Source organism: Falco naumanni, chromosome 11, assembly GCF_017639655.2.
Source record: "Falco naumanni isolate bFalNau1 chromosome 11, bFalNau1.pat, whole genome shotgun sequence".
NCBI classification, from domain to species: Eukaryota; Metazoa; Chordata; class Aves; order Falconiformes; family Falconidae; genus Falco; species Falco naumanni.
The window spans coordinates 5,805,509-5,831,434 of record NC_054064.1 but is presented as its reverse complement, the minus strand read 5'-3'; the positions used below and the strand labels follow the sequence as shown (position 1 = coordinate 5,831,434).

At 40.8% G+C, this 25,926-nt stretch overlaps 1 protein-coding gene across 3 annotated transcripts in view; it reads left to right on the top strand.

Moving 5' to 3' along the window:
* The window catches only part of COP1 (COP1 E3 ubiquitin ligase), a 127,751-nt gene that overhangs the window by 23,810 nt on the left and 78,015 nt on the right, over window positions 1–25,926 (top strand). For all 3 annotated transcript variants that reach the window (XM_040610115.1, XM_040610114.1, XM_040610116.1), the window contains exons 7-11: window positions 14–73; window positions 2,011–2,087; window positions 7,113–7,170; window positions 10,733–10,847; window positions 14,362–14,497. In XM_040610115.1, the coding sequence (XP_040466049.1) occupies window positions 14–73; window positions 2,011–2,087; window positions 7,113–7,170; window positions 10,733–10,847; window positions 14,362–14,497 (446 nt within the window). The remainder of the gene's footprint in view (window positions 1–13; window positions 74–2,010; window positions 2,088–7,112; window positions 7,171–10,732; window positions 10,848–14,361; window positions 14,498–25,926) is intronic.

The window sequence follows — 25,926 nt, the reverse complement described above, 5'->3', positions numbered from 1 at the left end:
CTCTTATCCACAGCAATTGGAGCAGATCCAGAAGGAGCTAAGTGTTCTCGAAGAAGATATTAAACGAGTAGAGGTGAGGTGCCCAGACGTTGTTCTGACTCTGGCAATTTTTCATTTTCATCAAGCTGTCTGCCTTGCTCTGGGGCTGCTGTGTTAAATTTATGGCATTTGAGTCAGTAATGGGAAAATGAACAGATGATGCTCTTTCTTTAATTTGTTCATTTAGTTGATGTGTGCAAGCTGCAGGTTGGTAAGAGGGGGCTTTGTTGAAACCTAACTCATATAATCATATATTTCAATTTCTTTGTGTTGGTATTAAGTTAGAATAATTGCTAGAAATCAGCAGCCACTGTATTGATCATAACTTAGGATTTTTGTATGCTGCAGTGTTCTGGCTATTTGCACAGGCTGCTTAAATCTTAGCAGTGTGCCACTCTTAAAATGGAGAGGTACTGGGGGGTGCACAAGAGAGCTGTGATGCAGAAACTGGGTGGGAGCAGGACTAGTGCCTTCTGCATATCAGAACAGAAGCAATCTGCTGCCTCCCGCTATAATTATCTTAATTCTTTAATGATGGGAATCTCTTGAGATTTTTTGCTAAGAATTATTCTCCAAGTGTTTGTAAACCCATCAACTCAATCCTTCTGTCCTTACTGAGTTTTTAGGTTCCTCCTTGGTCCTTCCCTCTAATCATTATAGTAGTTTGATCTTGGAATAGGAAACTGATGTTTCAGGAATGCATCAGACTGCCACCTCTCAAAATAGCATTCCCTTAAAGCTTCTTGTGAATCAGTTTGCAGGTCTGCTTCTCTCTTCTTGCTTGTCTTGAGCAGTCAACATAAGCTCCCAGCCACTGCCCAAAAGCCTTTTAGATTTCTTCACTTCCAATTTATACGCATGCTGAGGAATTACCAAAATACAAATAGAACTGACAACTGCAGAAACTTCCCTTCAGCTGGTAGCTACACAAATTGTAACTTGGTAGATAACAGCATTTTTCAGACCTGTTTCCCTAAATGTTTCTCAGCTCTTGGGCAATAAATTTGTTATATATATCATGTTATAGCAAGTTTCCTTGAGACTGGTAAAATAGGCCTTCAGATCTAGGAAAAGCTATTCCCAAAGCTGTGGGATCTGTTGAAGAATATCTAGCTACCTACTTTTCTGTTCTTTAATCAGGCTTTTCAGTGGTCTGGAGCTGGGGTACCTGTCAGGTGTGTGATAGTGACCTTGGTTCTGACCTCTGAAGCCTGGGATCCCTCTTGTCACAAATATCCTACTTTCTACCTGACAATTAAGGGGCACCTAGTGGGAATTTGAAAAGCACCACTAATGTTGTCCTGGAACACTTTGCCCCCCTAACTAATGAGCTGCAGCATCCTGCATAGCTTCCATTTCTAAAACAGATGAAAGGCAGTCTCACACTGGGTACGCAGCAGTGATTTAGTCTGGCAATGGCAAAGCCAAGTTTATGTGCAAAGTCTGTCTCTTCTGTACTTGCCCCATGGAAAACTGTTAGATCCTTTTTAAAGTCTGGGGTGTGATACCACCTTTGCCCTGTTGTCTTGTGGCTGTTGTTGCTGTGACACGTATCCAGTATTACTTTCCAGCTACAAAGGCTCTTAGATAAGTTTGCACCAAGCTCAAAAATACAGTTACAGCTTGTTTGTTCTGCCGTGTTTAAGGGAGGTGCTGGGTTAGAGACAACTGGATGGTAACCAAATGCATGGATATTTTTTTTGAGCTTAAATGCCAGAACTGCCTATCTGGGGGCAAAAAGCGCCACAGTTTAGGATTTTTTGAAACTATTAGAATGATAACTGGGAGGGGGAAGTAAAATCAGTGTTTCTTTGGGTATAGTAAAGACTTCTAGGTGGGAGTTGAATAAATATAGTTACAGTTGGTTAACTGCTTAGAAAAACAAAAAATTACTGTGTGAACACCATACATTAGGCAGTGCCTACTATTCATGTTTTGTCAGCTTTGCTGTAACGTGGCTTTCTGTTCCAGGAAATGAGTGGCTTGTACTCCCCAGTCAGTGAGGACAGTACGGTGCCACAGTTTGAGGCTCCCTCACCTTCACACAGGTATGGAGCTCACAAGTCAGAATTTCTATTTCAAGCTGTACATGTTGCACTGTGCTTGCTAGTCCTCTCCGTGCCATGGGCAAAACACAAGCAAAACCAGTTTTCAGTGCTGTGCAATATTTACACCTTTTGTTTTTGATCGGTATAAAATTATATGTGAAGAAGAAGCCACCAGAGTCTGCAGTGGGATGAAAAGTCTACTCTAAACCAGATGCTGTGGAAAGCTGATGCTTTTAAATGTAGTGTGTGGACCAGAGAACTTGAGTCATAAGGCTTGGCTATGGTGTGAAACATTACTATTAAATACATGCTACCTTTTCTGAACATTATGCAGTTCTACTTGACGTGTGAAAGTCTTAATTTTGTATGATACTGGTGTCCTTTGGTGTCCCCACTCACTGTGAATGGCTAAAGGTATGGGCTGACAGGGTCAAAAGTTAAAACATGCAGTGTATTGATTCTGTTTATCTGCTGTCTGTTTTGATTTAATGAAATGCCTCTAAGAACATTTTCAATCTGGATTTTTGTCTGGAATATCGCATAGTCTGGTTTCTTGACAGCAAAATTGCAGGTAGTTCTTGTGTCCAAGTTGCATATGCCAGGGTTTGAAGTGCCCTCCTTTATAGCCATGTCTTCTTATTGTAAGAAAGCTCTTGCATCACAGGGCCAGGTTACATTAGTGAGTTATAATGTCTATCTCTACTATTAAGAGTTCTCTAAACTGACTTCTATTACGAAATTGTACTGGTACTTTTTCTGCAGTTAGCAGCTCTAAAATTAATAGCCCAGAAGTAAGAAAAAATGATCAGATTTTCTCCCCTGTGGAGATTTAGATAAGTGCTCTGGTAAGGAGCCTAGCACTGTTGGCTGGGATTTCGTACGAAGATGCTATTTCTGGACACTGAGACCAGAATTTCTCATGTTTCTGTGAAGCCCTGGCTGGTCCTGAGGGAAAGCACAGGAATATGGCCAGGATAGATGGGAACTGTTTGTTATTCAGCTCTTCACTGCTTGTTTAATTTTTTGTGTGCAGGTGCATTGCTTTTTTGCGTGGGTTGCTGCTCTTCTGCCAAGAAGCAGTTTTGTGAAGCTGATGGGATACTTGCTGGGTTCTACTACTAGTTTAATGGTTATTGGCTATTAAATAGATTGCTTGTTGTTTGCTTCATGGTACTGATGCTTGGGGAAAACTTGAGTGTTGGTTGGGCTGAATTTGTTATGTGTTGAAAGCCTTCAGGCCTAGAAGCCTTTCTCTATTTAATAGGAGATTGTACTTACGAGTAGAAATGTGCCCCTTACTTGAGCCAGGCTAATAAACAAGCTACCAAAGAGCTTTTTCTGTTGGCAGCTGCAGTAATGTTTTAAGCCCAAGAGTCCTGGTGGGAGAGTTGGGGGCAGGGGGAACACGGGTGGGCAGGCAGTGGAATCTGCTGTGTGATACCTACACTAGTATCACAACCTACTGAGGATTCCATTTATTCCTTTATGCCTGTTTATTTCACATCCCTAGGGTCAATCATTCTCAGTTCCTGCTTTTAAAAAGATAACATCTAAAATATTTTAGTGACTTTGGATTGATGTGCTTCACCTGAGGTCTGCTGGAAGATGGTGGTGGGTTAGACCATGGCAGGTGCAGAGACCATTGGTTCTTTCTTGCCCCATCTTCTTATGTCTGTCTGGTTCCATCTTGGCTGTGTCTTGAACTTTTGGGCTTTTCCTTTGGTACAAAATACCAATAGTAAAAAAAAAAACAAAACTGTGATATAATAGGATATTTAGGGGGTTTCCTACAGTGTGTGAGACTGGCCTTTTCTCTCAGCTTGAAGATCCCTTTTCTGTGTGTTTTTTTTTCTGTGATATTCCTGTGTTAAGCAGTCTTGAGTTGTTAAAGAGAAAATAATACATGAAGTGTCTGAATAGGTGTCAGTTGTTGCCAGACTCTTGTAACCTCTGTCTCTGCCCTATCCCTGACAGTTTTGTGTAAATCAAGTAATTGAATTGATTTGAATTACCAGAACTCGGATTCCATTAAAGGTCTACCACTTGAAATTAATTTTCTTTTCAACATTAAATGTAAGTTTTGGAGAGTATCTCAAAAACTGTAACTTTGATTCCACCTTGGAAAGAATGCTGCAGAACAACTGATAGGAGCTTCAAAATATGCTGATTTCTTTTCAGCTCTGTTAACTGAAATATTTAATCTCTGAAGTGTATTTTAGAGATGCTGTGAACCACTAAGAATGAAATACAAATATAGTATGAGGTGGTTGCACTTCCATGTTAAAATGTTATTAAACTTGTGGAGACTGTATGACTTATCAGTGAATTAAAATGGTATATCTAAATTGGAATATAACTTGTTAACATGCTGAACACCCTGCTAATGAAATATAATTGTACTGTAAGACATTGGTAGAATTTTATACAAGGTTATCACAGACCTGTGCTCAGATAAAGAAAAATCTCTTTAGCCTTTGAATTTAAAGTTCAAGAAAATAGAGTTCTTGAGAGTTTGTTTTTATCTGGTCTCTAGTGACTTGCCCCTTATTCATCTACTTCCTCTAAATCTCAGGCTTGCTTCATTAATTCTCTATTTCTTTTCATTGTTTGTAGCTCTTCTCCCACACTCTTAACATCAAAATGTGAAATTTTTTTATGCCTGCCCACATCTTCCTTAAGTTCTGTAGCAAAAAAAAAGTATGGTTATCATGTTCAATACATTCTAGGCTTTGAGAAACATGTGTTTTCCCTTAAGCCTGTACAGGGTATGATGAAATATTAAATTGGGTAATAGCACAGCATTTGTTTACAGTGTTGCAGATTGCTGGGTTTGTATACTAATAGAGAACAATAAGGGAAAAGAACAAATAGTTCTCTGTATGGTTTTTTTGAACAGGTGCGCATGCTACTTTTGCTACCAGTAAATGGTGCAAACAGGAGATACAAATAAGCAACTTCTCTGTGACTGTGTCTTCATGAGTAATAGCAATAACACTGTCACTCTAATAACAGTTTCTGGAGGAAAATTCTGATCTAAAAATTAGTGTCTTGGTAACTCTGATTTAGTTGGTAAAATCCTGATCTCCTTCCCCTCCATTTGTTCTAATTACCCCCTTCTGCCCCTCTAAAGGTGTAACAAATGGGATTTATAGTCCATGGGGTTGCAGTGTTTTTGTTGTTAAAGGGTTTTTAAATCTGTCATGTTAGTGTAGCTGAATTTCCTAACTGAACTTAGTTACAGCTTTTTAAAAAGAATTCAGAGGGAGCTCTTGTGACTTTCTGATTATTTGCTTCCTGTTTTTAAAAGGAAAAACATTCAAGCATATGCCAGTTAACTCTGCTAAAGGCACTGCACAGAAATGACTTTGAATTTGTATTCTGGTTAGGGAGATTACGTCTGCTTTCTTGAAGGCTTTACATCACCAGACAACCTGCAGCAAAATGAGACCAGATGCTATAAGTTCTGTGTGTTTTGCTGTTAATTGCCACTGTACCTGTCTCAGAATGGAGTACTTTTTCATCACTTTCCAGCAGAGACTGTTGTTCATGCAGTTCCTGGCAGGATGTGCTGTATGTGTTTCATTATTTCATGTGGCCACGTTCTAATTTAAAGTTCATTAGCCCTGACCATGGCTGGAACAGCTCTGCTGTTTTCTCCCTTGCAATAGCTTGCAGCAAACAATGATTTTTATCTCTCAGATTTTCTTGTTTTGCAGCTTTTGTCTTGCCTGTAACAGAAGCCAAATCAATCTTATTTTAGAAGTTAACCACTGAGACTTTAAAATCATCTCTCATCTTCTTTTTCTACTTCCCTCCACCTCCTGGAGAGCCTTAAAACATTCAGAAACATTTAAGCACTAGTACCACTGTTTCATCCTTTTAGACTTATAGGTTCCCTGACTGGCAATTCAGCCAAACCACTTGTTTTGTGACCAAGAATGGCAAATGTATGCGTCAGTTCTAGCAGCTCTTAGGCAAATGTCAATAGGTACAATCATCTATTCAAAAGAACCTGGAACCTTTATCAGTATTCTAGCAGCTTTTTAAAGAAACCTTCAGTTTTCCCAAGAAATGTTTAAATCTAAGGTTACCTCATAAATCTGAGAATAACAAACCCAGATAGTTTCTTTTCTGTCCAAATGACGTAGCAGAAGCAAGTGAGTTATAAAGACTTCTAGAAATGATTGTGGTGGTGTTTGTAACGGGTTCTGGATAATTAAGAAAATGGTGTTCTTGTGTAGTAACCTTTTATTTATCCTTAAAGTATTTTGAATTGGAGTCATAAGGGTGTTTTTATCTGGCTCTGGTGTCTTACTGTGAGAGCTAAATATTTTGCCCATAGGTGGTTCAGTATTCTTGCATATGTTTTCTGCTTATATCAGTATAACCTTTTGCAGTTTTGAAAGTTAAATATCTTGAGTTTGCATATCTGTGCTACATTTTGAAAATGGGTATCTAAGGTATGTTGAGTCATTATAGATACTATGTAGCTATGTATGGTATAGCACTTTCTAATAATAGTAAACTTGGCTATCAGTATTTTCTAGTTTATTTCTGTATTTCATTACTTGTCAGTTTTGTCTGTCTTCAGATATGTCTGGAATATTGGTGTCTGTCTTAAGCTGATTTTTCTAGCTTTTCTCTTCACAGTGCTGTTTCAAATGCCATGGCATTAAACTTCTTTTTTTTTTGTAAAGGAACTGAAAACCAATGGTAGCATGTTATTTTCAGAATATCTCATCCTGTGTATTTCATACAAAAGATATGCTTTTGCATTCTAATTAGAAATTATTAGATTGCACTACACGTAATTGTGTGTGACAGCATTCTGCTGTAGGAGATCCCTGTATTAAAAAAAGAAAAAAATCCTCCCAGATAAAAAATAACCTTGTGTTCCCTGTCTGTAAAATGGATTTCGATGGCAAGTATGCTGCAGGATGTAAAGGGGAGAATAGTAAACAGGTTAAAAATGATAAAGGATGGTTGTACAGTGATTTAAGCAGACTATTTCTCTTGGTTTTGCAGTAGTCTCATTGACTCCACGGAGTATAGCCAGTCCCCAGGCTTCAGTGGCAGCTCTCAGGTAAGGTAATACATGTGTCTGCACCCAGGGGGAATGGGAGAGTGAACGTGGAGGTTGGGCAGAGATCAGGCATAACTACATCCATTTCCCGCATGCTGGTCAGCTCGAGTCTCGCAGATGCTTTTAACTGGTTTATATGGGCAAACTGGAGCCAAGACTACAGCTGTAGGAATGACTGCATGGTTTTGAGTGTTTACACTGACACTATCAGAGAAATCTGGTGTAATATATTTAGACATCTGACTTTATTCCCAAAGCTGACCCTTCCATGGAATAGGGGATATTTTTTGCTCTTCATCTCCCAAGTGGGCAGCATTTGGAAAGAAAGGTAAATCCCTGACCCTTTGCATTGACTTAAATAGCTTTAGATCAAGCTTGACTTTCAAAACAAGAAACATTAATCCTCCAAACATACAGCTGTCTTGTAGTTTGCCCCCATTAAGGCTTTACAGACTGTATTATAAATTCACATAGAGAATAAAAAGTTGTGTACACAGTAAAGTTTTTGGCAGGCAGCCTCCAAACTGTCTGATCTGCAGTGCCTGCTAAATGCTTAACAGCACTACTGTAGTCTTGCAGCTTGGAGTGATTCAGCTGGGCTGGGAAGATGACACTGATATCCAGCTCACAGATTCAAAAAGGTTAAACAGTTCTGATTTACACAGACAAACTGTTGGTGATATGCCAGCTTGTGCCTTTGGTGTCCTTTGGTGGTGGTGGGCCATCCATGGCACACAGTGTAAATTAACAGGTGGAAGTGCTGTTGGATCTTATTTGGTGGAGTAGCTGATACGAAGAAAAAACACCTGAATTTTGGGCTGGTGTGCATGCAGGGGTTTGGGTTTGCAGCTTTGTAACTAATTGGTAATTAGAAAATTCCATCTATTAGTCTGTGGGAAAATTAATTGTTGTTCCTGCTTCTGTGGTCTTGGGAGGCTTTTGCTTGAACAAAGAACTGTAGCTCTACCTCACTTCAGAGGGCAAGTGAAATGTGGAAAGCTTATGTTCAGAATTCTGGTACAGTGTGTTTGTTCTCCACTGACACTACCTGTCTCCTACTTTTCTTTCTATTTCAAAGATAAAATCAATAACATAGCTATGTGGCTGGTAAGTACACAAAACAAGCAGCCTAAAACCAAACAACCTAGGCTTTCTAGTCATTCTGCATGTGACAGTCTTATTTGTGTGAGTATAATCTTTTGTCAAATGCAATTATTATTTTTTTGTCCTCAAGAGTGCAAGATCATACTCTAGTACAAATTTTTGTATTAAACTTTAATATACATTTGGATGGGGAGCTGAAAGAGAACGCTTGAAGTTAAACACTTCATTCAAAGGTAGCCTAACTTCAGCAAGACTTTACCATAAAAACAGTTTTAAGAATAAAGATTCAATTGTACCTTTTCCTAATTGTCAGTCATGGCAATACTACAGATCGCGCACCGCAGGCAGTAATAAGCTATGCTGGGATGGAGAGAATAGCTTTCTTTCTCAATATAATTACTCAGCACATTACTCATGAACATTTTGGGGAAGAATTTATATACTGCAAAGCTTCAAGACTGTTTTCTTCCAGGAAGTGAGCTTCAGAAGTAAATAGTGGACAATAGGGGACGTAGGCCCTGGGGAATTCTGCAGGCAGTATTTAGTGGCAGTACCTTTCTTTTCTGCTAGAAATAAGGATCCTGAGTGTAGCTATGAAGTTTTCCCCCAGTTGCTAGAAAACTCTTCAGAGCACCTGATGGGAATAAGACAGTAAAATAGCTCCTGATAACTGAGCAATCCAAGCTAATCCTCAACTTGGACAACCATAGTAGTTTTAGCAGCTGAATAAAAATTGCTTAGGTATGGTTTCTTTTCAGTTGTAGGTTCCCCCCCCCCCCCCCATTTCCCAGCATTGCTTAACAAGTAGCCAGGGAACAGACTTAATAGAAACTGAGTGTACGTTTGGTAAAACGTGAGCAGTTTAAAATGCTTGGGTGAGGAGGATCTGATGGAGATGGGTTAATACAGATTGATTCCCAGAACAGCTGGGTTGCCGTGTGCCAGCTTGAGACCTGCTTGTAGGGATCTGCCTCTGGAGAGCTGGAGGCAGGCATATACTTACCATGATTGATTCCATCTTGATGTGGACTGGACTAATCTGGCAGATCAGGCTTGGCCTTGGGTTCTATTGCTCATCGTGTTGCAGGTGGCTCGTCTTAAGACTGAAGTGATTGCTTTTTGCTTGAACTTATCTTGAGCCCTAATCATTCCTGATGTGCTGAGAGAAGCTGGAGCCCTTGCAAGCTGGTGCACAGAATTAATAGGAGGATGCTGTGAAAGTGTTCTGTTAAGCATTTCTTAAAGCTGTGAAACTTGAGGAAATTGTGGTCGAAAGTTGTTGCTGTAGGGTTACTGTCCAGTGTCTTAGTTGTGTGTTGAGGTTGGAGTTGCTTTCAATACAAAACAAGCTGCACAGACCATAGGTGCCATCAACATGCAAGTCTGTGTCATAGTGTCAATGTATAGCCGGGGCCCCACATGGGATGTGGTGTCTGCAGGGCTTTATTGCTTGGGGTTTGCTTATTCCCTGAAATGTTAGATTGCTTATACCTGTATGAACAGTAGAATTTGAGTGGGCTGTAAACTTAGCTCATTCTTGATGGCTGCAACGAGGGCAAGCTCGTTCTTCTGCATGGATTGAGGGGCAGTTGTACATGGAGTGGGTTTGTTAGTGCCATTGAGTGGCATTGCAGACCTTGTATGTGGTCAGGGAGGTGGCTCATTAAGGAGCTTGGTAGTTCTCAAATCTTACTTTATTTCAGTATGTGATATCTGAGTCTTCTTAAATATAATTTAAAGCAAGGTGCTTGTCATGCTTTTTGTGTAGTAGGGGATCTTGTTCCTTGTTCTTACTAGTGATTAAAACAACAAGTACTGTATTTTCTGTTTTGCTTCAGGAGGAGAGCTTACTTATGTAATTTCAGTCCTTTGCTTCTACCTCTTATTGCTTGGGTAGGTTGGGAAATGGCGAGTTTCATGGACTATTCAATTAACCTTTGAACTCAATGGTGTCTTCTGTTTCTATCCTTATTTGCTTAGCTTTACAGAGAGTTACTAAATTACTTCTTTTGAAGCAACTCACTAACTCTTTAAACACCTCCTTCTCTTTTTAATGAGCGTTCTGCCAGGGATCTAGGAAGTATTTGTTGTACAGTCTGATTTGTGAAGCTGGAAGCCTGCTATCTTTGGCCTCTGCTGTCTATCTGTATAAATGCAAGCTGTGACTCCCAAAGGGCTGCTGCTGTCTGTCCTGTGTGTGAGACTGGAATTGATAAATTTGCAAAGGTTCAGGAAACAAGAACTGCCTAAACACAGCCTTTCTTGTTTGTCAAGTGAAAGGGTGCAGCATAGGACCCTAAGAGCTGTTGAGAGTGGCAAGATCTTCATTTGTTGTCACTCTACATTTCTTACCCTTCGCATATAATGTATCAATTGTTTATAACTTGGTAAAATTTGTTGAAATGGAACCCAGGCCTGTCTTCACCTTTCTGAAGTGTGGGGTTTTTTTTCCATTCAGACCAAAAAGCAGCCGTGGTATAACAGCACACTAGCCTCACGACGCAAGCGGCTCACAGCTCACTTTGAGGACCTAGAGCACTGCTATTTTTCCACCAGGATGACACGTGTCTCGGGTGAGTTCCTCTTGTGTGGTGTTCAGCTTCTGACATCCGTTACCTCTTATAGTGCCTAGTCTTCAGAAAAGACTTGCTTTTGAGAGCAGCTTTCACTTCTTCCTTGCACAGGAATGTTGCTATATATACATATTTATGTGTTACTCGAATCATCCAGTTTTGCTGTTCTTGACCAATCTTTGAAGTTGCTAAATTTAGAAAACTTCATCCTGTCACTTCTGGGAGGCACATGTATTGCTCTCTAATATTTACAACGAAGGACGTAAGCCACAATAAACAATTTAGCTGATGCTCATTCTGAGGACGCAAATGTTTGAAAGCAGTATTAGGGTTGTCTTTCTACTAGATGGTGGTATAAACACAGTAGTTCAAAACATTGCTGTTGAAATACTACAGAGGTATAAACATAAATTGATAAATTCTCCTGTATTTAGCATGGAATAGGACACTTGGAGGTTATCCTTTATGTTGTCTAGATTGAGACATGGTTAACAAATGGCTTGGAGTATAGAAGCTGAATGTGCAGCAGCATTGTTGTCCCGTGGGGCACACCTTAGATTTAAGGCTTGTTTTGCAGAATTAGAAGCTGTTTTCACAATTGCCTAGATTGCCTCATTCATAATTGAGTAACAGTGTGACAGCAGCTAGAGTAATTGTTACCTAGTGAATGGATGGTTCTTAATTACATGACAAGATTCTCTTAAGAAACAAATGGGTCAAATGAAGATGTCTTGAGGGCAGGGAGGGTTGCTCTGCAGCCCCTCTAGGGAGGAAACCAGCTTTGGAAGAAAAGTTTCAGACAATGGGCTGTGGCAGGGAAGACTCAGCACCTGCGAGCTGCAGCCCATATGAAGAGTAACAGACTGCAGCAAGGAGTGGGGCACAGCCAGCTGTCAGGGGATGGGAGAAACCTGGGGACAAAAGGGAACCAGGCAGAGGTTGCTGCAGTGGAGTATCTTGTAGCTTTGGAAGGCAAGGACCAATGTCACAGGACAGAGTTCAGCAAGACAGCTGGGATAGAAACCCCTGCTCTTTTTTTTTTTTTCTCCATGAATTTAGTTTAAGTTTTATTCACTTTAAATAAAAATGAGGCTTTTCTTTTTTTAATTTAAAAAAAATTGACTTTAAGTGTAAAGGCTGCAGCGTGTTTTAGGGGAGCTTGCTCTTAGCTATGTCTGTATTTTCTGCCTACTTCAGAGCAATGACTGGCTCAGTTCTCATCAAGCACAGCAAAATAATTTTAACAGAGAATGCAGCACATTGAGAGGGCACTTCAGTAGTGCTTCAGCTACATCAGGGAAGCGAGTTATATGTGACCAGCCAGTTTCATGTGAAGTACTGGCAAGTGCTTGGCAGAATACAGTAGTTCAGATCACATCAAGATGTTTGCATGCAATGCTACCTTGGTGATGCATAACTGTTTGTTAAAATAATACTTATTAACAAAGGATAACAACTGGGGCTTTTCCCAGCATTCTCTTGTAGAAGACATCTTTCTTCATAATTGGAGCTATAAATATGAATGCGTTGAAACTGTTTTTGTATTCATATGTCAGCCGCACAGAGAGTGGAGGATTTGCAAGTGCAGTTTTTTCTTAATAAAGTATTACAGGTTATCCTCTATTTAAGTTTTCTTCTCAAGTCATTCCTGCTTTTTGACACATTTTAAATAGGATTTAATGTGGATTTAAAGCTTTTAGCAAGAAGTGCTGGTGACTGTTCTAGTAGGGAGTGGAGACAGAATATAACTAATTATGAAATGGCCTTGCACTTTGGGGAAAATGTCTGGAGAAATAACATTCCATTTTCCAAGCACAGACACAGAATAAATTATAAGATGACTGTGTGCTTGATCTCTAAAAGAGGGAAATGGAAGAGTAGCAGTTGTTTGTTCCTATCGTAGTGTCGAAGGAGCCAACAGTCTTTGAAAAACACTGACGGATGTTTATGTTCTTCTTGAGCTGTTTCCTGTAGTGGTCAGGTGCTGATGATTTTAAGTTGGAGCAGCACTTTGTTCATTTTCCCCTTTTAATCCATCTGATGTGAGTAATGTATATGCTAGTACCCTTGAACATGCTAATTACTAGCCTTCACTGTTCCTTTATATGATGAAACATTAAATAGCATATAAGGGACGCTTCAAAATACTTTACAAGTGTAGAGCAAGATAACTTCTGATGGCAAGGAATTACCAGCGTGCAGAAAGTGATTATTCCCTCTGTTTTCCCCACAAGAAATCACAGCTGTATCTTGCTTTTATAGATCAGCATCTTCCTTTTTTCACCCAAATATTTCCAAAGCTTTCGAATAAGTGGAGCTTTGTTGTTTCCTTATGCTGCTAATAAGGAAACAGATAAGGATAACTTAAGGAGTGGGTGGAATTGATCTCAACTGTGTAAGCTGTGTGTGTGGTTTCTCTGCTGCTACAGTGGATGCTGTAGTTTACCAGAAGACAAGGTGTACGGTAGCTGTAAACTGAGGTGCTGTGTGTTAGTGCTGTGAGAGCAGTGATAGCTGTAGTTCTGCTGTAGTTCCCTTACCTTGCACTGGTGCAAAAAGGCAAAGTGAAGGTGGGAGCATTAGAGGAGGGAAATGAGAATGGCTGGAAGTTCTGGGGATTATTACAAAGCCTGAAGGCTCTACCTGATGTTTGACTGCAGGTGTATGAGTTTATTAGGAACCCTGACTTGCCCATGTGGCATCGCTGTAAGTTAGGAATTCTTCCTTGATCAGGAAATACTGCATTTTAAAAATCACTTAAATAGAATTCCATTCATACCAAGAGAAGCTGAGTCTTCTGAGGAATCGGAGAATGACTTTCAGCTATCTACATTACAGTTCAGTTTTAACTTTTGTAGTATACTGTTCCGTTTCCCACAGAATATTTATCATCATTATTCAAGCTGGCTCAGTTTCACCTTGTCTGTTGAAGGTCATAATTTTCACAAAATGTATAGTACGGGGAGTCTTCTGGTTTCATGCTTGTCTTCCTTCTCCAGCTCTGAAACAACTCTCTTAGCTCTGTTGCTTTTGGAATAACAAGACAAATATTTTATACTAAAAGTATTTGAATTTAATTGAAACCAAATGTAGGCATATTGTAACAGAAGTATAGGGAAAGGAATATACTTTCACCTCCACAGAAAACTAGATGTGTTTGAGTGCATTTTGATATGCTTAAAGGTTTTATGTAAATAATCTATGGCCCTTAAGCTCATTTATTTTACTTAAATTCAGAGCTCATCAGGAAAGTTGTGTTTGTGATTTCTAGGCAGATTCTCAGCATGGTAGGCTCACCCAGCATTGCAGTGGAAAGACTTAATTTGTGCTCTAAAAATCATACCACCTTTGGGGAATGCTAGAGGTGAGAGAGAACCGGGTTTTGACCAAGAATTCTCCCCAGGTAGCAAGCAGTGGTAGTGTCATGTGAAAACATGAATCTTGGGTTTTTTTTGTTTGCTGCTGAGTTTTTCTCACTCTTTCTGTCCTCCCCAATACTGCTGCCTCTCCCTAGATGACAGCAGAACCACCAGCCAGCTGGATGAGTTTCAGGAGTGTCTATCCAAGTTCACGCGCTACAACTCTGTCCGACCCCTGGCAACGCTGTCTTACGCTAGTGACCTCTACAATGGTTCCAGCATAGTATCCAGGTAAGATATACTGCAGCTCTGATGGTGCATCTCATGCTGGCATAGGCTGTTGAGGCAGAGTTAATAACCTGTATTAAACAAGTTATGGGCTGTACATAACGCTTTGCAGTCACTTCCCAAAACCAGTTTTGCCCATGTGTGGTTATCATCGATCTGCAAAGACACTCAAGTACCACAGTTGTATCTCTTATTCCCGTTGGTGCTGCTCAGGATGGAGTGCAGAACCTTTGCGGTGCCAGTATCTGCAGCTGTTGTGATACAACAGGCTTTGTGCTGTAGGCTCAGCCCTCTTCGTGTCAGTGTAGTTGCATTGTAAGTGATGCAGTCCTAGCATTTTAAGAAACATCCATCTTGCTTGGTGTAGGTGGTGTTAAGTGTTGGTTTTAAATGCTGTCGGTAGAGCCAGTCGTAATGGCAAATACTAAAAAACAGTTGTTTTTAACTGTGACTGCTTGAACTCTTGGGCACTGGAAGCTCTGTTTACAGTGCTAAACACTAGGGAGGGGGTGGTTGTGGTAACGCCAACTCAACAGCTCTGTTCTTGCTAACAACAACTCTGTATACCCTGCTGTGGGGGGTGGTCACGTCCTGTGCACTGCTGCTGAAGCTCATCTGAGCCTCCTGTGGATCAGTTTGAACACTTAACTGGTGAGATGCCATTGACTTGTCTTTCAACAGAATTACTTTCTTCTAGTTTAGCTCCATGAACCAGCTCCCTTAGGGATCAACCTTAAGTGAGCACAAAGGATGGGGAGAGGCTGGGACCTGACAACAGCCCTAACCTTAAACTGGTTTCAGCAGCTGTGGAAGCATACCCCGGGGGGGACTTAATTAGTCTGTGGTAGCTTGTTTGGAGCTGGTTTGGTGGAAAAAATGATGCAATGTATGAACTGGGAGATCTGTTTTGCATGGCATAGACTGAGGACCAGTTAGCTTCTTACAGGCACACTTTACAAATTTAAGTGTGTTTGTTTCAGCAACCTTTTGAGGAAGAGAAGTAGTATCACTTTTATACATGGGGATCAGGAGATCCAAAGTGGCCATACCTGAGGTCTTGAAAAACATTGCAATGACATGATGAACTCAGATTTTCTGTATCTTGATCTGATGCCTTACAAAGGGGCCATTTGAACAGTGACAGAACAGCTTGGATGTTTGAAAGACCCCAGAAATACGCACTGTGTGAAGAAATGGAGGCATGAGTAGCATGAAATACATATTTCTTTAAAGAAGCATTGATTCCTTAACTACTGCAATATGTAGCAGGAATGTACAATGTCTGACTTAGCCACAGAGGCCAGAACACAGTAATCGCTGATCTGACATATATTTAACCTGCACTGATTGGGTTCACACTAGCTGCAATGAAATGCAGATGGGAATCTCACTGCAATGTAGACAAACTTCCTCAGCTACGAACTTCAGTGTGGATTGGATTTGGCTCCTTTGCCCTTTCTTCTCCTTGACATTCTGCAAAAGCAGCGTTTTTGTGGTATTTGGTTAGAAAATGCTGGAAGGGCAGTAAATCTTGCTCCTATTTTGAAGGCATTATAATTCTTGGGTGAAATATGTTTGAAGTATGTGTGGTGTTAAAATGAAGATACTGTGGGGCCTCCTGCCAAGCTAGTGCTAGAATCTGTAGTTAAATGCATTTAACTGCAAAATAACTTGGCTTCCAGCTCAATGTTTTCCCCTCCTCATGCTTTTTATTTATCGAGGCATTTAAGACATTTTTGGGGGTTTTAGTGTGTGAGCTGAGTAAGGCTGTTCACATCTGAGCATGTCCTTAAGCGCTTTGGTGAAGCGGGGCTGCTGAATGTGCTGCTGCAGTAGCTCTTGTTAGCTTCTGGCTAACCAAACAGTTCCTTTAAAGTTTGAATTTGTTAAGCAAGAGTTTACGTGTAGGTATGTGTTGGCGAACACATTTCTGTGTTCGCTGTTGTTCTTCATCCAAATTAATAGACTATTTAATAAAGTTCGGAGAGTGTGAAGCTAAATGAGGTGTGTGTCTTGGTCATGGCAGCTTAAGATAATAAAGGAGTAGGTTTTAGGTACCCGTGGATGAGCCAGGTTAATTATTGGGGCACTTGAAAAGCTTATCACTTTCACTTTTAAATGCTGTGAGAAGCTCTATTGTTTGTTTGGACCCCTGCACTGCTTTTTAAAGGTGTTCCTGGGCATGCGGTGGGAAACACTGATTAAATGGTAAAAAGTGAGTCCTGCTGCTTAGCTGTTGTGACAAATGCATTTAAATACAAAGCTAACATAAGGTCAATAAGTAAGCAATCCTCGAATATTTTCAAAAGTCTTTTAAAAAGATATTTTTAACTATATTAAGAATAAAAGTAGAATTGACTGGAAGTTAAACTTCCTTGTACTTAATTTAGTTTGGTTGTTTGTTTGTTTGGTTGTGGTTTTTTTTAAGAAAATAAACTGCTGTTACAAATAGAATACAAGTTTGGCTTGCCTTGCTTTTTAAGCCTATACAAAGTTAACACACTGGACTCCAAAAGATCGGCTAGCTTAAATAAAGAGGTTTTAAAGATATATTAGCTTTATGTTTGCAAAGAGTTTAGGGTAGCAGGATGAAAAATGTAATTAAAGGCTGTATAGAAACAGGCTGGATAAACCTCTGGAACCAAGCAGCAACAGTACTCTCCTGAGTGTCTTGCCACAAGCATATTTATGAATGTCTGGGCTTCTGAGGACTAATAAAAGAGCATAAACAATACTATGTATGTTGTGTTACTGTAAAAAAAACCTGATGAAATATTTAGGAAAGCTGGAGTTGCCTTTTGGGCTGAGGGGACAAGCCAGGGCTGCGCTCTGCGGTTCCAGGTTTCCCCAGCCTGGCAGGGAGCGTGCCCAGGGGGCTGGTGCTGAGCCTGGCTGGGCTGGTAACCCCGCAGCAGCCGTGCAGCATCCGCGTGGTGGCAGCCGTCGGTTGCAGTGCTGGCAGCGCAGGGCTGTGGGCAGGGGGTGCAGCGCTGACACTTGAGCTGTGCATCTTCACGTACGGGGTTATGGTCTTATTTGGAAAGGTGCACGCAGCGTGATCATAAGCCCAGTGAGGGAGAGCCTTCTTACCTTGCTCAGAAGCATGGTACAAGCAGAACTGACAACCATCAGTGCTTTCCGCCCCCCGCCCCCGCCCCCCCCCCCCCCCCCATTTGCTTCAAGAAAAACAGATGAAGGAAGATGTAAAGTGAAAACACATTCAAAGCTTTGCAATTGCTGGTAGCTCAGTTTTGCTTTAACATTAGGGGGACTTCCAGCGTGCTTGCTGGTACACGTACCTCGATATGCTAAATGATTTTTCTACTATACACTCTGTTCTCTTCAGTACAAAGTATTTACATGGTTTTCACAAGTACATTAAGTTTTGTTAGAACTGGGCCAAGGAATAAATTTTTCCATTTATTAAGCCCCCAGACAGAGCAGTCGTCAGAGCTTAACTTTTCTTCTCTCTTCTTGCTGTGGCAGTAAATAGTAAAGGCTTTCTTTTAAAGATGAGTCTGTAAACTGCAGTGTTAGCATTACAATGATTTATGTAGAAAATTGCTTTAGCACTGTCAGAGGCCTTCAGAGAATAATGTGGCAGTCTGTCATATTTTAAGAAAAAAAAAAAAGAACAGAAAAATCCAAGAAACAGACTATGGCAAGATGTCTGTCTGAAAACTGGTTATTGGAAAGCTGGTTCTCCTTGCTGGGTGGTTCCCAGGTCTGGTGGAAGCATGAGTACATCTGTCCCAGAGGCCCTGATGTTTGGGGGCAAATGGTGTGGGTTTTGTCATCTGCTCAAACTTCAAATTTTTCTGGGTTAGCTTGCCATTTCTTTGAAAGGTATTAAAATTACATCCAAAGGGGTTTTTGTGGCCAAGACTAACTATTTATCTAAAGGCATAGTGGTTTACACAGAGGGAAAGAAACAGCTTGGGTTTTTGGGTGCTGAAACCTTACTAATCTCATCTGTTTGATCTTGAGACAGTGTTCAAAAACTGGATCTTACGTTTGGGGTCCATTCTTTTTTTTTAATTTTTTATTGCTTGCTTATTCCATTGCCTTTATGTAATGAATAAGAGATTAAGAGGTTTCTTTTAACATTCAAACAGTACAATTAAGTCTGTTTCAAAATTGTATTTTTTGTGTTGACCCTTTCATTAACATGACCTGAAATCCTTTCTTCAAAGGTGAGCTTAAAATAAAACCCATCCATTAGGGGTATTTCCCCCCCCCTGTATTCGTTGAACCATTCTTGTTTGTTGTTTCCATTTTACTTTGGACTACAATTACTTGTCCATATAAATTCTCAGATCCAGACTTTAACAAAGTGCCTTTTAGTTCTGTGTCTACCATAATAAGCCCCTTTTTTCCCCTTGTTTTGAGTACCCTGGGCTGGCTAGGATTAGATGAACCATTTTACTTGAGTTTGTGACCAGCAATGCTTCTATCTTGGTGGTAAAGATAAATGAAAGAAATGTAAGTGGGTTTATCCCTCACAGGATTGTGCTTCAGAGTGCAGTAGATACTGCTGCTTGAGAAGATGAGAAATGAGGAGGGCTGAATTTTTCTTATACTGTGTTAAATAAATCATTTTTTAAATGGACTCTTAAATACAAGTGGCAGCTCAAAACTGTGGATGGATCTGTCTTGTTTGGACTGTTTCCACAGCTGGGAGGGAGAGAAATGCTTGAATAAAGAGACTTGAACTACAGAGTGGCTGAGGAAACTTGAAGTCTAATGCTGTGAACCTACCTGAAGTTCGTGTTTATCCTGTGGTTCTCTTACCTTATTTCGTCAGAGGTTTTGGCCCATAGACCAGAGGTTGTCTGGGGCCGAGAGGGAGGTTGGTTTGATTAGAGCTAAGTACAGAGCCTTTCCCTTCTCTGGAGTGCAGAACTGATACATTTCCTAGTACATAATTGTGGTCTGGATCCCTCGAGCAGAAGCTAAATGTGACTCATGCCCAGCAGAAGGCTTATACAGACGTCAGTTCAGATCTCTGAATTCAGAGTTATGCTCTCAACTCTCATGTAGTCCTCAGGATGGGCTGCTAGTACAAAAAGGGACTCGGAAACCAGAAAAGAGCATGTCTGCTCGTATCTCCAGTCCTGACCTGAAAAGTAAACTTTCTGGTGACTGTGGTGATGCTGCAGAGAGGAGTCTGTTCTTCCATGAACTTAAGCTTTCACTTTTAGGAGTTAAACTTAAATAATTTGAAATTGGGAAGTTAATGAAGTTGCACAACCACCACTGGGACCTCACTTTTTTTCCTAGTAATTTCAGACTATTTGGTAGTAGGAAGATCTTTTTCCCATTAAGCTCTCTTAGTGCTTTAAACTTGTCTCCATCTGCAGATAATTAGGTGACGTTTTGTTAGTTTGATTTAAACTTTGTGAATTTTTATAAATGGTATGTTAAAATATTGAAGAGCCTTTTGATGAATTTGGGAAGTCTCTTTTTAAACAAATGTATTAAACAGTGATTGCTCACCAAAGTTTTTTTGGGTGTTTTTTTGTTTATATCTTGAAGAAACTTTGTGCAGTTTATATAAGTAGTTTCCATTTCTTGGCAAATGTTGTGTTGTGGTCACTGGCTTCAGCATTGGCTGGTCTGGCACTGAAGTAGGCTTCCCGAAGATGATGTGCAGGCTTCATCCTCGGAGGTATTCAAGAACTGGCTGGAGAAAGCCCTGAGCAAACTGGTCTGACCAAAGAGCTGCCTCTGCTCTGAGCAGGATTTTGGACCAGAACCATCCAAGTCTTGGGGGTTATACTCTTGTGATAAAGATAAATGGTTAGCTTGATAGAAGTGTCAGGTTTTGTCCCTGACTTTCTGCCTAGCATCTTCCTCTGGCCTTAGGTTTTAAGGAGAGGCAATGTCCTCATGTGGCTTTGCCACATAGTGCAAAGTGAAATTCACTTCCTATGAACTTTGGGATCCCTCACTCACAAATGGGGGTTAATGTAAAAACATTGTATTTATTAGAATAAGACTGGGCTTTTTTTGAAGAGAAGATTTGTGAAAGTGCAGGAACTTAAAATGGATGCTGTAGCATCAGGAATGTCCTCTGAGAGATCTGTTTTCAGGGTAGGAGGATGGTACCATGTCCAAGTTGCATTGCATCATTGCATCCACCCCTTATTGATCAGAACAGAAATCTTTTCTGTGAGGCTGCAGGCAGCTGCCCTTCTGTTCCTCCTGATGTTCATGTAATAACGGTTATCGTCAGACAGTAGTGCTATATCTTGGCCTCATGAGTTGGAAGCCACGAAAGGTGTGGTTTCACAGCATCTTATATGCAGAACTTCCATGCTGACAATGTTGGTAAAAGGCAAATTTCCCTTAATTTACCCCCCAATTTTCTAGCTTGCTTTCAATATTGAGTGTTGATACAGTGAATTCTTATGTGCCTGCTTTGAAGAAACAAGCCTGTTATTAATAGGATATGATTTTCTGTATCTTATTAAAGCCATATTCTTTAGCCGTATTTGTTGGAAGTGTCTGAATTTGCTAGGAGGTGATTATCTGAAAAGAATTAGTATTCCTTTGGATTTTTTGTTTGTTCCTTCCTTGCTAACTGAAGGAGTTAGTCTATTAAATGTAGGGAGCTGGAAAAAAAATATATATTGAGGTGGTGTGTTAAGGTATGCAAAGATGTATGGTGTGGGCTTAAACACAGTTCTGAGAAAAAAACACCTTACAAGCAGCTCAGTCTGAAAAAGGGGTTGAGTTAATGATTATTATCATCTGTATTAATAAATACTCTTAAGACAGATTTGGGATTTATATACCGCATGGATGTTTTGTAGAGGAAGTTAAAGTGACGCTTGTGTGTGTCTGTTTTTGTGCAAATGAATGTGGAAGTCAGATCAATTTTTCTGTACGAGACTGTGAAATTAAGGGTATTTATAAGTACCTCTTTTTCTGAAGAGTAGTTTAAGGATAGCATACAAAATACTGACCAAAAAAAGGTTCAAAACAATCTCCTGAAACAGATTTGGCAGTTGGATGAAAAAATGCTTCAAATGGTGTTTTAACCTTGTTCTATCAATACCAGGCAGCAGGACCATGGGAGTTAATTGTCCCAGCCTATTCTTTGGCTCTTCAAAATGGCTCGTCGGTGGCGTATGGATGCAATATTTATGGAGGCTGGTGTCCTGACTAACAGTTGCTGTTGGATTTAGCTGAGGGGTCTAAAGAAGTTATTGTCTCCAGCTGTCCCTCCTGATTCTCTGCTGTGGGGTGTCTGGCAGAAGAGCTGGTGTTGGTGTCAGGTGAATTGGGAGGCTGGGATTAATGATATAGCAGGCTGTGTTCTGGGGCACCGGGCTGGGCAGTGATTTGTTCTGAGGAGTGGGACCTCTGGCAATGTGGTCAGCTGGAGGCAGAAACGTCTTCACTGGTGCAGCTAAATCGTGCAGCAATCATGAATTGGAGCCTGTGGAGGGACTGCATTGTTTACAGTCTCCCAGCACTGGTGGATGTCCCCTGTGCTAAACTCTTTCAGATATCTGTTCCCTTGCCTCTTCAGCTCTGTCAGCAGCTGCCATGCTCAGTTTTAGAGAAACAAGATTCTTGTTGTAGTAATAAATGTGGTGGCTTGAAAGCAAGCTTGCGAACTTTGAATGGCCTTATATTTAGAAGGTACTTCAGCATCTATCACAACTGATTGAGTTCTTCTTACTTAATGGCATAGTCCTGATATGACAGTAGTGCTGCACGTACAACCTTGCAACTTGTGGAGCAGGGGTGGGTTTTTCCCCCTCAAACCTGTTCCTTTTACACCTTAGGCAGAGGCTGCCACCTTCCTTTCTGGAAACATTTCCCAAGCTTGAATGCAGAAAGAAAGCAGATGAGTATGTTTAGAGACTTAAAGTCTCTTCCACTTTAGTATTTTCTAATGTTGAGGCTGTGTTCCTGCTACTGTCAGAGGTGTTCGTAACCTACCATGTATCAGCCCAGCTGGGCGAAATGGCAGGTCCTGGTTTTGAAATATTAGATGGGTTACTCAAAATACTGCAGCAGGCAGACTGATAATTTGGCTTGGATTTTAAATAGTGCCGTAAGAAATATTCTGTATTTAACTGTTGGCACTTTTAGTTAACGTTTCCCTACTCTAGCTTATTTAAAATGGTGTTTATGGAAAAACGGAATCTAATCCTCATTAACTTGCATAGTAGTTGTTTGCAGTGGCTTTGGCTCATTGTACGTCTGTGTATCTGGCATATAAACCCTGGGATTGTCGTCATCTTCTCTTCAGCATGCAGAAGAGCATCGCCTAGCAGTAAAGTGGCTTTTTATCAATACGCTTTAGGTTCAGTTGCTTGCAAAATTCAGTAGTTCCCTATAGGCTTTCTCATCATTAGTGCTAGTTACGCCAGGTTCCCCTGAATACATGTATGAAAAAAACCCTTATGCAGTAGAACAGTATGTCTCTAGCTCTGTAGTCTTACAGACAAGGCTGGAAGTGTGCTGTGGCTTCCCAGGAGGTTTGGGGTTGTACTTGGAGGTGGCTTGGTTCAGGGTCACTTCCCCTTGCTCCCCCCTGAAGTAGAGGGGATCCTGATTCTGAAAGCTGAGCTATCCCAGGAAGCACAATTAATCTCATAGCATAGTAGAGTGTCTCATTGGGTTTAAAAAAGGAATGACTGTTTTATCTAGTGATGACAAAACATGAAAGTAGCTCTGGTGGTTTTGATTTCAGAGCTGTGAGATGGATCTAAGTCCAACAAACCTCCTCAATTCAGATTTAATATTCTCCTTTAAACAAGCTCTTTATGGAATGGGAGTATTGCTAAGTAGTCTTTCTTGGAACTGATGGCATTTCATTACCCTTAAAAGGATTTTTGTAAGCATGAAGCAGGCCTGGAACTAGGTCTAATGACATTACTTTGTCAACATGGTACCTTTTTATACCTTTCTTCAAAGAGAGCAAAATAAAACTCCAGGCTACTGTGGCTGCAAGAAAGATGCTGAAAGTGTGACTGCAGCATGACGCGTGCGGTAATATCTTCCCAAAGGAGCCCGGAGCTGAGGACCGTCCTTCTCTGTGGTGCAGGCTTCAATGAACTGTTGTAATACCCTTCCCTGTCTGTTTCCCAGCTGAGTGTGCTGGGAGGCAAGATCATCGACACAGAGCTGACTTTCTAGTGTTATTTTTATGCTACAAATCGAAGTTTGCTTAGGGAGAGTGTATTCCTAGCAGATGTTTGAAGCCTGGAGGAGGTGCTGTGGCAGGGAAGGGTGCTTGGGCTGTATTCAGCAGCAGCTGGTACTGCTAAACCTGGAGCTGGAATATCCCAAACAACTCCAAGGAATGGGTTCAAACTGAAATGGCTTGGGGTCTTCTGTCCCACAGTTTTCATTACACTTCCATTAGATTTGAATCTGATCTGTTGAGAGGCTGTAATTATAGTAGCCAAGACAACTTTACCTTGATTAAAGGACAAATGGGCAGTTTTCTGGTAATTTGGCAGTAATGTCTAACACAAACTAATGTGAATCTTGGAGATGAAGGTGTTTGCTCTCCAATAGAATGCATTTAAGGGGAGTCTCATTTATACATTTAACTTATCTATCTGTGTAGCAGTCTAGAGAATTCAAGAGTTTTTCCCTAAGCAGTCCTTCTTGAGTGGAAACTGCAGTAACCTGTCTGGGATCATGGTGTGCTTGCTCAGTTTATATTTTTGGAAAACATTTTGTAGCACAGGGATCTGAATTGGGGAACATGTTCAACCAGTGCTGGTCTGCCCTTGTCCCTGTGGTATGGGTTAAGGACGGAAATAGCAGCAGTGACCCTATTTAGGTGGTGCTCTAAAGTAAAAGTAACTAATGCAACTGTTGCTTTATTAAAAAAACCACACCATTTTTTTTAGCTACTCACAGCTTTAGCAAAACAGTCTTTTGATAATGAAACTTGATACGCCTTGTCTCAATAGCCTTTATTTTTATATGTGACAAGATTTAGACTTTGAGCTGATGGAGCACAAAATCTGAGGACTATAATAGCAGCTTCCTATTCCTGAGTATAGCTTTGTTTTTTAAAAACTACAAATTAGTATGCTAGTGCATGCTTAGTGACACTAATTACTTTGCCTTAAAATATCAGTCTGCTGTAAAAACAGTCTCTCAGGTGTGTGATATTAATACCAATTTCTGTATTGGTCCCAGATGCTGAACAATCTGCACTAGTTGTCATGTGTTGAATTGTAACCTAAATTTCTAATCTTTGACTTCAGTGCCTCAAAATGGGTGTTGGAAATAGGCAACCAGGCTGTAAGGTGTGGGACTTGGAATTGTTGGAAATGACAGGGTATCACTCAGAGGCCAGGGAGTGAAAGCACAGAGTGAGAAAGACTTCAAGGAAGTGTAAGTGAAGAGCAAAAGCTGTTGTTGTCATCTCTCCTTCCTCTCACCAATTAAGTCCCCCCAAACTAAGAACAATTTATTTATGTTGCAATTAAATATGGGGCCACAGCAAGATAGGAGTTGGGGTTAGAGATACAGAAATAAAAAAGCACCATATTAGGTAGAAGTAGAATTGAAAGGCTTGGTATATTCAGGAAGGAAAAAAATGTGTATATATAGTCCCTTGGGAGGAACTGAGTCATCTAATTTGTGGAAATGGCAACTCCTACAGTCACAGATCTCGTTACCAAGTCAGGGCTGAGGCATTTATGATTACAGTAGCAATTGTAGAGTGTACGTATGGAAGAGGAAGAGGTGCAGTTTGCTGCAGACCTTTAATTGTAACTAGTGATGCAGTTAAAGGCTAATGCAGTTAGATGGAAACTCCCCTCCTGATTTGGAGGAGTTGGATATAGCACGTACCTGCTTCTCACGGAGGCTTGCTGGGTTAGGTGCCCCTCCAGGCTGACACCTGGGGAGTTTCAAACCATGATTTCGAGTACGGTGTGAGCTGCCCCAGGGGTGGGTTTGGAGGGCACCTTGACCCATGCTGTCCCTGTGGAAGACTACAGAGCATGTCAACCTGGTCACCGCCTGCAGTGTTGTCTTTTTGCAGCCTCCCAGCATCTACAGGGACTATGTTGCGGATTCTAAAGGGTATATCTGTATTTATTTCTGTTAATATTTGGTATGGACCAGTTGTTCAGATTACTGTTGTCACGTTCACTTTGGCATCATCATGTCTTGCAGGAGTAGGTACCTGGAATGTGCGTGTGGCTTTTAAGGGGTAGCTGGGATGGAGGGAAACCCTCATCTGTCCCAAATTAATGTTCTGGTGAATGCTTCCTAGCTCTAGTGTGGAGTGACTTGTTGAACACTAGTCTCTGCTGTCGCCTTGTTCATAACTGTTACGGTAAGGCAGCTGCTCCATTCTTTTAATCAATTTAGTTGCCCATCTGTATGCATTCTCTAACTCCAGTGCATCCTCCTGGGATGTGGAGAGCCATCAGGATGCAAAT